At 39.2% G+C, this 14,071-nt stretch overlaps 1 protein-coding gene across 3 annotated transcripts in view; it reads right to left on the bottom strand.

The window, feature by feature from the left end:
* USP25 (ubiquitin specific peptidase 25) overlaps positions 1-761 on the bottom strand; it is a 152,764-nt gene extending 152,003 nt beyond the window's left edge. The window contains exon 1 of one of the 3 annotated variants that reach the window (XM_047098593.1): positions 535-761. In XM_047098593.1, the coding sequence (XP_046954549.1) occupies positions 535-579 (45 nt within the window). In that variant the 5' untranslated portion in view covers positions 580-761. The remainder of the gene's footprint in view (positions 1-534) is intronic. The other 2 variants (XM_047098594.1, XM_047098592.1) reach the window with 2 other exon arrangements.
* Between the last annotated feature and the right edge of the window lie 13,310 nt (positions 762-14,071).

The following is a 14,071-nucleotide window of genomic DNA, read 5'->3' as shown; positions in this document are numbered from 1 at the left end:
AAAAAGAAGAAACACAGAAAGGAAAAGGAACCAACCAAACCCTCTACTTCCACAGAGTCCACCTGGTAAATGTACCTGCCCCGCCAGGCAGGCAATTCAAGTCAAAGGAGACCCTTTTGCCAACTAGCAGGCCTGGAATGCTCCCACCTTCGAAATACAAATTGTGTTCGCGAAGGATGACAACTGGCTGCTCCGTTTTCTAAAGGAAGGAGGCGGTGAATAAAGTTTAATTCAGAAGCCCTACAGAGGAGTGTAGGAATGTGAGGGTCGCTCTCAATACCCAGCCAGCACTGTCTGCTACGGGAAAACAAGGAAGTGGCTTGAAACCCACTAACTACACCCCACTTCCCACACGCAACCTCGCACAGGGCGCGACGCCCCCAAAGGCGACAGGCAGGGACGGTGGGCGGCGGGGGAGCAAGCGCGGGGCAGCGGAGGCCCGAGGGGCGGAGGGGGAAGGCCGGGAGCGGGCGAGGACAGCACGTCGGAAGGAGGAGCGGGACCGGGCCGCGCCGGCTCCCGGGCTCGCCTCACCTTCTGCGCCGCGCTCTGCTGCAGCACATTCTGCTCCACGGTCATGGCCCCCGCGGTGCCGGCGGCGACACGGGCGGCGGCGTGCGGCTCCTCGCGCCTCCGCCGGCCCTGGCAGCCGCGCTCTGCCGAGCTCCAGGGAACGGCGCGGACCGCCGGGGAGTACAGCGCCCCCGCCAGCCAGGCGCGAAGGCGATGGCGGCCGGCGTGCGCGGGCACCGCGGGCTGGCGGCGAGGCGCGGACAGCGAGGGCCACGGCGGCGGCCCCACGACTTCGCGCGGCCCGCCTCAGCGCGGCTCGTCCGCCGAGGCCCGGGCCATGAGCGGGCGGCGGACGCTGGGGCGCGAGAGGGCGCGAGCAAGCCGGGCCGCGTCACGCGCGCGCGCGCTCCTTCGCTGGAGGCTCGCGGGCCACTGCGGGGAAGGGAGAAGGGACGGAGGGAGCCGCGGGCCGGAATGGCGCTGTTCTCCTCCCTCCTCGACTCCTCCTCCCCTCCCCCAACCGCCGTCACCTCCCCCGCCCGGCGACTCCTCCCCCGCCGAGCCCCGCCCGCCGGCCTCCCTAACCCTATATTGTGACCCGCGGGGTGGTGGGGCGGGGCGGGGCTGACTTGAAGCCCCGCCCCCAGCCCGGCCCCGCCCCGCCTTGCGCGGCCCCGGCGCTCCCGGGGTGGGGCGAGGGCGCGCCCCGCGGGCTTTGCCTCGGAGCCGCCCCTGCGGCAGGTTGCGCGAAGCCTTCTCCCGGCTCTGCTAAGTTCCAAGCTGAGGCGAACGGCAGCGTTCTCTCTGTACCCAGGACTTGTCGGATCGCCAGCTTTCCGAACTCCTCCAAGACAAAACCTTTCCCTCTAGGTCTGGTAACGTCCCAAAACCGTGCTGAGTCCCTGAACCTCAGCTCCTTTCTATGTCTTCGGTCCTCTCCCCTAACCTTTCTAGGAATTTCGCAAGCAATAAACTTGCCCGAAGGGAAAAGGCAAGTGTGATTTAAGCAAAGGGCTGTCAGAAGTCCTTTTGCTGCAATGTACTTTTCTCCATAACAAATCATTACATAAATGAATATTGACGTTCTCTGTCTACTTCATTCATTAAAGCATGTGCCAGTCTCTGGGAGGCTCTGGAGAAATGAGGTTTATTTCCCGAAGATTTGATAAAAATGAAATATGGTCTATACAACAGACAACATGACGAAAGTATCACTGCCCAGATGGTACATAATTCTAATATACCGGTTGCCAAACAATTAGCAATTAACCTTCCTGCGTAGAATACTTGACTGTATATGGAATTGTAGGACAAACTTAGCCTCGAGATAAGTTATCTCTATCCTCAAAAAAATCTTGAGTTTCCCCAGCTAATCTGGAAATAGGAGGTGAGGATGCAGCAATAAGAGGGGCATAATAATCAGTGAATATTGTCACAAATGCAATACACTCATATGCAAATCCGGGTATAATTTTTAATCTGATGGCAAGAAAAGTAAGCGTAGAAAATGATCACTGAAATATTATCTGGTTTTATTTAATAATCATGGATCATAGTAGCCTTTGTAACAAATCTGTGCAGTTTACAACCGTCTTTACTCTGCACCTTGGATGCTTGGATGTACTCAACCACCTTTTGAGATCTTTCCCTTGAGTCTTCATATTTATTTGTGCATTTGATTTTGACTATTACAAGTTTTATTTTATTGATATCCTATGTTTTTTGCCAAAGGAATTTGAAAAGTTGTGAAATGGTTCGAAAACTAGAATGTTAGGAATAATGGAACAGTTCTGAGAGATGCACGATTTTGTTATGAGAACACTGAGACCCAAAGAAGGTTATTTGGCAAAGAAAACTTACTAGAGCCCATTTTACCTCATTTATAGCCCAAAGTGCTTTCCAACATGTCACCTTCACGTTTCTCTGTAATATGGATTTTTTTAAAAATAACTCTGTTCACGATTTATGACATTTGAATATAAAAAAGTAAAATTTAACATAAAAATCTAGTATTGTAGTTAAAAAAAGAGAGAGAGAGATCGCCATATACTAAGTTTAGTTTCAAGAATTTGACAATAAATTTCCTCCGAGGGGCACCTGCATGGCTCGGTTGGATAAGTGCTGGACTCTTGACTTCTACTCATGTCATGATCTTGCACTTCCAGAGATCCAGCCTGGCATCAGGTTCTGCTCTGACAATGCAGAGCCTGCTTGGTATTCTCTCTCTTCCTCTCTTTCTGCCCCACATATGCATGCATTCTCTCTCTCTCTCTCTCTCTCTCTCTCTCAAAATAAATAAAATAAATAAATAAATATTCCTCTGAGTTAATTTTTTTAATTCCACAAAAATATTACTACCAGTGGTTACTAGATAATCATTAAATAAATCTTTATAGTCATACTTGCCCACTTTGATCATTTATTTCCAGCTTACTTCTGATGGTTTCCTACTGAAATTTTTTAAATCTCAATTGTTTTGTATGAAAAGAAAATTTCAAGTTTCCTTATAGACATTCTTTTTTAGAAAGCACATAATTGTAATGAATAGAGGACGAAAATTTGAAAATTTGAGATAAATATGCACATGTGATCCATTACCAGATATCCTAATTCATTTTAACAATATGTCCCAATGTCAGTTTTTCTGTTCATGAGTCAGCCTCAATATATATAGTTGTTGGAATTATATAACCTCAGGATATTATTGAGTAATTCCTAAGTTGTATTACTCTGGATTGTTGACACTCAGGTAAATACTTAAAGTGCCAGATTTCATTAAGATTAAAAATTTAGTTTTTAACACCAACTCTGTTTTTCTATGTGGGATCAAGATTATTTTTTTTAATGTTTATTTATTTTTGAGAGAGAGAGAGACAGAGAGAGACAGAGACAGAGAGAGACAGAGACAGAGAGAGAGAGAGAGAGAGAGAGAGAGAAAATGAGTGGGGGAGGGGCAGAGAAAGAAGGGGACAGAGGTTCCAAAGCCGGCTCTGCACTAACAGCCTGATGTGGGGCTCAGACTCATGAACTATGAGATCATGACCTGAGCAGAAATCAGAGGTTTAACCAACTGAGCCATTCAGGTGCTTTCAAGATGATGTTTCTAACAATATTCAGTATTGTGCCTTGTGTGAACCAAGGAAACTGGTATTCTATTTTGACTATTTCTCTTTGTTTAGAAGGAGCCTGAAAATCCATTTCTGAACACCAAAAGTCTATTTTTCTTGAGAGAGAGGCAGAGAGAGAGACTGAGAGAGTGTGAGCAGGGGAGGGGCAGAAAATCCCAAGCAGGCTCATCGGCCAGTGTGGAGAGACCAAATGTGGGGCTCAGACTCACAAAACCATGAGATCATGACCTGAGCCAAAATCAAGAGTCAGACTCTTAACAGACTAAGCCACCCAGGCACCTTTGCCAAAGCACATTTGTAAGACATGAGTAAGAGAAACATTCAATGCATAGTATAGACTTGAACTATTTCCATGACAAAGGAATGGTTTGTAAATCTCCTCTTGAGGAAAATCAGAATTATTTTCCTTCTTTAGGTGTATTGACGTTGACATTTACATTCTGGGATGATTTTATTTCCACCAATTAGGGAACTGTATATAATCATTGAAAGAGGAGGTTTCTACAATGTCACAATGGTACCATTCATTGATGAGGTGTTCATGCATTAGAACCTGTAAGAGTACTATCTGCCTAATACATGCACAATTAAATGCTTATTGAATTAAATGGGAAGTCACGAAGGAAAGAAAGCAAGTTTATCTATGCTTTTGCAGAGAATGGCTAACTCTAACTTCTCATTCCAACTGGACAGCTCTGGTGTCCTGGCAGCCATATTGTTTTATCTGACAAAGCATATCAATATTGGTATCTCCAGCTGGTAGTGGTGCCTCACACACTGAGAGTCTCCAGATGTTGCTTCTTTGGTCAGCGTGCCCATTTTCTAGGGCAGATATAACAAAATACCATAGACCAGGCAGATTCAACAAGAGAAATTTATTTTCTAACAGAGGCTGGAAGTCAAAGATTGAGATGTCAGCAGGGTTGGTTTCTCCTGCAGCCTCTTTCCTGGGCTTGTAGATGCCACCCTCTTCCTGCCTCTTCACATATTGTTGATCCACTGTGTACACACTCCTCTGGTGTCTGTTCTTCTTTTTATAAAGACACAGTCATATTGGATTAGGACCCAGTCTAATAGCCTTATCTCAACCACCTCTTTAAAGAATTTACTCCCAAATACAGTTATATTCTAAGGTACTAGGGATTGGAACTTCAACATATGAATTTGGGGGGAGGACACACTTAGCCCATAACGGTCATATTCAATCTATTTCAGTTAATCCTACACTTCATACCTATGTACTATCAAATACCCTTTTTTCTGCTCCATCCCATAACCCCTTAGATTAGTAAGAAATGTGTTAAAACATTTAAGGATAGTAACTCCACATTTTCTGTCAATATTCACACTTCCAGTTGGAATAGTTTTGGGGGAAAAGTTCTGTGAATTGAAAAAGGAATCTAATCTAATGTGAACTATTTCTTTGTAAGATCTACTTTGAAAATAAGGTCTACATGGAGAAAAAGCTATTCTTTATCAACTGAAAGACAGCACAAAAGTACAGATTTCTTGCATGAATCACTTGCTCCCCTTACTTTAAATAAGTCCCAAAGCATACTCTGACACTGCAAATGACGTAGAGTTCCCAGACCCTTCCTCATTTCTTGCCTTTCTTCTGCTTCTGTGGTGGTAGTCACACATTTTCCTGAAGTTACCCTATAAGGTATGCGGACAGAGAAAAGTATGGAGTCAAAAGTGATTACTGTCACTCCTTAAGACCTCTATCCCCTGTATTCAGAGCACATGATTGCTACATATATACAAATCCCAAAGAACAACTCAGTGACAGATAGTTCTGTAATCTTGGGCAAATTGCTTAAACCTTCAACATAATCCTTGCCTATTTGCTTTCAATACACATTCCTTGCATTTCTATTGCTTTTCTCTGAATCACAGAAAAGACTATCCTTGAATGTCCCATGCTCTGAGGTCAGCTGGCTTCAAAATGGATTTAGCATAGTTGGAGGATTGGAGGGTGAGAGAATAAGAGGACTCAGGCTATTTCTCTTTCTTCTTCTCCCTCTTCCCTTGGGTTGCTTCTCCTTGGGCTGTAGATCTTTGGTGGACCCAGCTCGCATCAAACTGTTCTACCCTGTCTCAAGGTCCTCCTGGTGAGGCAGGTCCCTGAGCTCTGGAAATCTTGTCTCCTTCCATCACCCCTCCAAATTAAGAGTCATAATGATTTCTTGCTGTTGCCACACTGGTTTAACTCCCTGTCCCTGTTTGGCTTTTTAGTTCTTTCATTACCTATATAACCAATTCTTTGGATTAAGTATCCCTTGATTTTTAAACATTTAAAGAGTATTCTGTTTTTCTGACATGAATTTTACTGACATATGTTCTCTGGGTCAGTTCTGTCATCTACAAAATGAGAATAATAATTTAGGGCTATTTTGATGATTAAATGCATAAGTACATATAATGTATTTAAAACAGAGTAAGGCACAAAGTGAGTGAATAATAAATGTGAGCAAGTTCATGCTTTTATTATTATTATTATTATTATTATTATTAGTTTTGCTTTTATTATTATTATTAGGCCTTCCTTGTGACCTATAAATTGAAAAGTGAAAACCATTAGGTGAGCACCAAGAATTAGTCAGCTGGGGTTGAATATTCTTAGTCTAGAAAAACGATACATGAAGCAGAATTAAGAGAGGGCAGTTAACCAAATCTTACAGTCTAAGAAGGGACTGTTCCATTGCCATTTCTCTAATGATTTCATATCAAATCATGTACAGAAGAACTTGTTTAGTTATTCATAGGCAGCTACTTTACTACTGATTTTAGACCCTTGGTGAGTATTTGTGTTCTTTTTTGGATGGTTGAAAAGACACAAATTTCAAGTGTAATACCTTTAATTTTAAAAAATACATACTAAAGATATGGCAAATCAAAAATATATTTTTGGATGAACAATGCTATTAGCAAGTAAAAACACAACAAAATGAAAAACTTAAATATTAGGCAAAAATGCTACTCATTTTTGGATTCTGCACAATGACATTCATACCGAATGAGTGCTCAATAAGTGTAATTTAAATGAATTTATAAACAACAATGAAAACAAAATTTTAAAATCTCCGTTCATGTTTCAGGCTTTCAGGCTTTCAGGAAATGCTTTTAGTATATTTAGTCTATCTGATATCATTTTATAAAATGAGATATATAAACAATAATCTCTTATCTCAATATACTAATTTGGTCTGTTTTTCATCAAGAACAACATATGGAATTTTTTTATGTGAAGGTACATTATTTTGTTCTGTTCAAATTTACCATAGTTTTCAGTTTGGGTAAGCATATTATAAACATCCATAATTCTGTGGAAATACTGACTGGGAATAAATGTAAAAACACAAATAGGGTAGCACATTTTACAATTAGATTCTACTGGTTCCGATTTCAGAACCTTTGCTCTAAGACTGGTTGTACTGTCAGGTGAGTTGGAATGGCTAGTCGAGGACTTCTATTTCGAGGGGACTATGGGAAACAGTCTATTAGAGCCAATTACTACTTTTTCTATACTTACTATGTGCCAAGACCCATACTAAGCACTTCACACTTCAAACAAACAACTTTTATAACAACCCCATGATGTTGGAATTACTACACTCCTTTCACAGAGGAAGAAGCTGTGGCTTATTAAGTAAATTGCCCAAGGACACACAACCAAAACATGTTAAACCGGTATGAACCCAGATAGGAGATCTGACTTCAAATCTCTTGCACTATGGACCAACCATTTTCTAAGTGTGGTTGATAGATTCCTGGAGGTACTCAAAACCTTTTCAGGGGCTGTCAAGATTCTCCATTTTCCAACTATATTTCTGTGTGTTTCCTCTTCTGCTTCAACGCAGACAGTGTATGGTAACACATAGAATGCAGAAGCAGATTAGAGAATTCTGTTGTCTTCTGTTAAACCAGACGTTACAGATTTGCAAAAATGCAAAACAGTCTCATTATTCTCACTAATCATTTTTGTTTTGAAAAATGTGTTTTTGTAAAAGTTAATATTTACATTAAAATGTAATGGGCTTCTTGTTTTTATGTGAAATAATAAGTAAATATGTTTGAAAATTCTCAGTTTTAACTTCCAATACCATAAAGAGTGATTAGATATAATTTACAGACATAAAACCTCACTGAGGTCCTCAATAATTTTTAAAAGTGTAAAGCAGCCCTAGGATCAAAAATGTTGAGAGTCACTGCTTTAGATTTCTATTGTCATCAGTCATTTTGCAAGAACTAGTAATAAAACTGATCTGACAGCTTTTTGTGTCTCTTAGGTATCATGTGTCATTATTGTGATCCTTCAAGAAATTGAGGTAGAAATAAATTGAATCAAAATGTCTTCCTTATCCAAGTACCATTCAAAAGCTAGTGTATCTGTAGGTTTAAATATTACCATGTAGAAAAATAGAGCCCTAGAAATGTGTGAAATGCAAAATGAAAAAATGAAGGATCCGTTGTTGAAAGGATCAAAGATGAATTATTGGAAAGTGCTCTGAAGATGGTAAAAAACAATTCAAATGCATACTGTTTTAAGTTAGTATAATATTTTGGTAGTAATGAAATGATGTATTTTCGTAGTAATGAAATGATGGAAGTTAGGAATTGGCTTTGAGATAACCAGAGTGCTATTTAATAAATATCATTTTATTGCACTAACATAACATATTACTATATTATGACTAGCACAATATAATAAATATAATAACTTTACATGCAAGTGCCCTACCATAGATAAGTCACTTGAATATACAGTGTGTCTCTTGACTTTCACTACCTATGCTATGAGACAATGCAGGACATATTCTATATTCGTTTTACAAATGTAGAAATCTAGTCTCAGAGCGGTCGAATGATTTACCAAAAGTTAACTGCAAGTATATGGTTGTGTTAAAACTTGTACCCAGAGTAATACCTCAGCAAATATTTATTGAATTAAAAAATAAAGGGGCGCCTGGGTGGCTTGGGCAGTTAAGTGTCCGACTTCGGCTCAGGTCATGATCTCACGGTCCGTGAGTTCGAGCCCCGCGTCGGGCTCTGTGCTGACAGCTCAGAGCCTGGAGCCTACTTCAGATTCTGTGTCTCCCTCTCTCTCTGCCCCTCCCCTGTTCATGCTCTGTCTCTGTCTGTCTCAAAAATAAATAAAAACGTTAAAAAAAATAAGAAAAATAAAAACATCAGGTCTTTTAACTCCTCGTCCAAAGTCTGAGCTCAGGGGAATGTGTTTTGCAACACTGCCTCATTTGCCAACATTATTCAAAATGAATTCAAAAAAGGCACATTATGGTATTCATTTACCGCTCATTTATGCAGATCTTTGTCAGGAGAGCCATAATAGATGAAGATGATATGCATTCTTTTATTAAGGGCTTATATTCAATCCTCAAATTTACTTTTTTCCATCTTCAAAGAGTAAGGGATGTAATGCTAACTCTTTTTCACTTGGCATGTGAGGATTAACTTCTAAAAACCAGAAACACATGCACACATACATACACATGGCTTTCACTGGAATTTCAAAAAGCATGATAATTGCCAAATAAAGGGGAGTTTGGTATACATCTTGTTTATGACAAGTCCACTTAAGACAAACCAATGATCCCACCCTACTGGCTGTTTAGAATTTCAGTACCATGGACAAAGATGGAAAGAAAACAAATAATCTCTACCCCCAAAAAGCTTTTAGCCTGATGGAGAGTCAGCTACAAATACAACCTCATGGTAATGAGGGAATAGAATTAACCTAACTCTTCCCAAATAAGATGATCCTTACTCTGACAAAGTTCACAATCTGATGAGGAAATCAGGAACACGAGATGTTAATAAGCAAATGTATTTACAAATTACTGGAAGTCAGAGGAAGGAGAAATGGACTCAGTGTGAGAAAATAAAGCAAGGTTTCACAGAGGTGACATTTGATATAGGTGTTGGAGGAAAATGTATGAAGTAAAAGTAACTGACAGCAGGGTCCTCAGGTCCCAGCCTACTAAAAACTTAATCTTTGCCTTTGCCTCATAGAAACTTGAAGTGAGGGGCGCCTGGTTGGCTCAGTCAGTTGAGTGTTTGACTCTTAGTTTCAGCTCAGGTCATTGTCCCAAGGTCATGGGATCCAGCCCATGTTGGGCTCCATGCAGAGCATGGAACCTGCTTAAGATTCTCTCTCTCTCTCTTCCTCTGCCCCTCTCCTAAGTGCTCTCTCTCTCTCCCTAAAATAAAAAAAAATAAAAATAAAATAAAGTAAAAGATTATGAACCTGTTGTATTTGTTTTGATCCAATTACCTGCATGTGATGAGCAGGAAGTCCTGTTGCCAGAGTCTCTATAACAGTTAGGCTAGTGAGTAGGGGATACGGACGGGAGGTGGGGATACCCGTAAGAATGGGAATCCTACTTTTTAAACATTGCAGAACCTTTATGTCACTTAAATGGATCACCCATAGCTGTGCATATGAATAACAATTTCTGGGAAGACAAGAAGTCTCCAGAACCATCTTGTGTTCATCTCCTTCTTTATGTAACTATCACCAAAAGTGGCCATATACTTGGATATTAAATAATCTTACTGTGATGTTTTAAAATTCTCTGACTTCATTTCCAGTCTTTCTTGAAACTCTTATCTGCTTCTTATTTTCATCAACAATACAATCAAACTAAGCCTATTTCTTGAAAATGCCCAACACTTTGCATTGGAGGTATTAGGGGTTATGTTTTGGGGGAAAGGCAGCCCACTATCCAAACCCTATGTTTAGGCAATTGGTTATTGTGTCTTGGTGAGAGGTAAGGCCCCACCTACTGCCACAGAAACCAAAAATGCCAGATACTTGTTCTCTCAGAGCCATAGAAACTCTGCCAATCACTTGCTCCGCCAGGCTCACTGAATCTCTAGCTAGTGAAGCAAAGAAAGAGACAATTTAGAATTCTTACTAATGGTGGGAGTGGTGGGGGGAATGGGAAGGTGGTGGTGGTGAGGATTTCACTAGTGGTGCCTAGTATCGAGCCAAGGATGTACCAACGCACAGCACTGGCTTGAAGGTCATCTCTTTAACTGGAGTTCTAGGCTCCCCCGCACCTCGGGTCCTGTTCATTTTCCAAGCTGAATTCTCTATTCTACCTTTTATTCTGCCAGCTGCCAAGTAGGTTTCCAACACACTTTTTTTCTTAAAGGCAGAATTGATTTCTGTCACTTATAACAAGAAACCCTGACTGGCCCAGTTTCCTCTAAGTAACAGAATGTATAATGTAATTGCATCTTGTAGTACTTCTAATTGGAAAATTTCTATGAGAAATGCATTTTAAGAATTTCTTAACAATTGTTAAGTGACAGGTGATGACATCCCAAAGGAAGAATGTCTTAATGGTTGAATATGAAGAAAGATACATTAATTTGAGATGCTCACATGGACTCCCAAGCCCAAGGGGATAAACTTTCACTAGACTTTGCAATTCCAATGCTTGCTAATTATAACCAAAACATTGCTCGTTCATGGATACAACTCATTCCCAGTTGGGAACAGTCAGAGGAGGGACTAAAACTAGGAGATAGGAAGAGTAGTGTCTTAGCAGGATTGAACATAAAAAGAACCAGGGTACTACAAAAAAAGGAATTCATCCACTAATTTATTCATTCAAAGAACATTCACAGAGTGTTTATGTCTAAGTGAAGGAAAACACAAAGAGAACCAGCTTTCAAGAAGAGTCCAGCTTTCAGGGAGTGTATGAAAATAGAGACATGTAAAAATCTTATTGTGATGATACAAGGATGTCATAGTTACCTATAATATTCTATAGGCTTGTGCATTCGTTTTCAATACTGCATAAATTACCACAAACTCAGTGGCTTAAAATAACTCATTCATATTATCTCACATTTTCTGTGAGTATAGGCTGGCTTACCTGGGCCCTATGCTCAGGGTCCCACATAGCTACAATCAAGGAGTCACCAGGATCTGGGTCTCAACTGGGATTGAGGCCCTCTACCAAGCTGATATGGCTGTTGGCAGAATACATTTCCTTGCAGCTGTAAAAGCCTCAGCAGTTTTCCTCTTCCAGATCAGTAAGAAAGAGAGAGGCTCTAACCCTCTCTAACAGGTTTCATGTGATTAGGTCTGGAGGTTGCCAGAGTAGAGGTGGGTGGGGGATGGGTGAAAAGAGATAGGGAAAAAAACACACACACACACTTTCAAAGTATTTCAACAGATTGAATACACTGGTAAAAATCTTCTGTGTGCCTTAGGCTCTACCAACATTGAAAGGGGGCAGTTCTGTCCTGGAGCCACACTGATTTAATCAAATCCCATCTAACCCACATTCTCTTTATCTTTACCTACCAATCTAAGTTTGCAATTTGTTTTTGCCTTTGTTTTTTGTTTTGTTATTTAAAATACAGAATTCTTACCAGACTGGCAAATACACTGGGACTTTTGTCCTAAAGACTTAGTAAATAAGTAACCTTCATAAAATTCTAGCCTTCTTATAACTTCCACTTTTGATATTTGTCTGAACAGTTGACAGAATTGCAAAGGATTTTGTTTGCAAATATTCAAACTCCAAAGACTCTAATCTATATGTGTAACGGTGATATATTAACTTATTATCAAAGATACGCAAAAGAAAAATAAAAGTAACCTTACATACACACCGATGACTACCAATTTGGATATGAAAAGAGTTTTACTTTCCTCTTGAAATTTGTATTTTTTAAAAAGCATATAACTAAAGTTTTAAGAAGAGTCATTTTAATTTTCCAACTAGATTTATTGTTTGTTCATCAAGAAATAAATTTTATTGGAGCAAAATTAATGTGGAAAATATTTTACATTGAATGGACTGAAATGATCATACAAACACACACACATAGATTAAAAAGCCTCATATCTGAGAATTCCCAACTTATAGTGAGTAACATTGGAACAGTAAAATAGTTTCCATCTTACTTTAGTTAGAATTTACCCAGCACGAGCACTTTGCTGCTTAAATATTTATTAACGTGTTTAAATATTAAATAGAAAACCTCTCTGATGCTAGACGTGCACTAAAACAAATTGAAATTGTTTTCTGTGTTTCAATATTGATATTCTCTTTGGGAACAACTGAGAAAAATAAAACTTAATGACAAAAAGTTGCACTCAGGGATGTTCTCAAAGCCATAAATAAGATATATACACTATACTTAGATTGATAACTAAAAATCCAGGGAATTTTACATATTCTTATCCCTGAACTCAGCTAAATAAAAATTTAGTGCACTTCTTCATTCTTAAATTAGGTTGTGGAATGCAAGTAAAATGCACATGGGTGGGAATTATTGTCTTCTATCTGGAAGTAGAAAGATTTTTCAGACATTTTGTTTTTATTTTTTGATATTTTGGTCCTTCCTGAACATCATATTTGAGAGTATATTCTGCCTGTATTTTGTAACACAAGTAGCATTTATCAGATTTACAAAGTTAAGTGGTTTCCTTTTATATTATGGATAAAATAGCATATTAATTATTGCTCATTTTCCACATTTTAATTTTTGTTTGCTAATTCTATTCTTAAGGTGATAAACAGATATTTTTCTCTTTTCTTTATATCTTCTTGAATAACCAGCCAGTGTCCCAAATGTAATCATAAATTTGAGTCATACAACGAATGTGAATAAATCACAGGGCTAGAAATAGATTTTTCCCATGTCACCAAAATTCAAAAAGAATTCTAGCAATCTCAAAGTTTTAATTCAGGTCTATGCTAATTCCAGAGTATAAGTGGTCTGTTCTGCATTAATTTATTGCCTTAACTTAGACTGTTCTCATTTTTAAGAGATAGTGATAAGTTTTCGCAATATTCTTGTGCTGTGAGACATTCCATTTTAGTGACATACATTCAAACACAAATGTATGCCCTATTTTTTAGAATGGGAATTATTTTATAAACCTTCCTTATTGCTTATCAATTGCCTCGACATCCTAACCATGTTTTTAAAATTTAAATTGATTTTTATAACACAAGGGAAATATTGCCCATCAGTTTGATACTATGTTAGATCATTAATGACCCTTCTAGAAGACAGCTACCAGCTAAGTATCATATGTTTTTGTATATACATCTATACATATGCCAATTTTATAAACACTCTGATAGTGGAAAGTTAACTTTATTTTCTTAATAAATTAACACTATAGCTGGAGATGTATGGAATTATTCTTAATTAAGAATAATTCTATTTATCAACAGAATGGAGATTTTCAGGAATTTTTTTTTAATTGGAACTCATTCACAGGTTGTTGTTTCTTTTCTTTTTGGAGAATTTAGAGAGCCATCTCAGACTTTATGAAGTAGTTGAAAATCACACTTATATCCTGTAATACACTAGTGATGCGAGTTCTAATTAAACTATTAACGTTGTATACTTACCCAAGACACTTTAAAAATAGAATA

Source organism: Lynx rufus, unplaced genomic scaffold (genome assembly GCF_022079265.1).
Source record: "Lynx rufus isolate CCGP_SWC_20201006 ecotype Redwood Valley unplaced genomic scaffold, mLynRuf1.p SCAF_5, whole genome shotgun sequence".
In the NCBI taxonomy this organism is placed as follows: domain Eukaryota; kingdom Metazoa; phylum Chordata; class Mammalia; order Carnivora; family Felidae; genus Lynx; species Lynx rufus.
The sequence above is the reverse complement of the archived record's forward strand: the minus strand, read 5'-3'. Positions and strand labels throughout refer to the sequence as shown.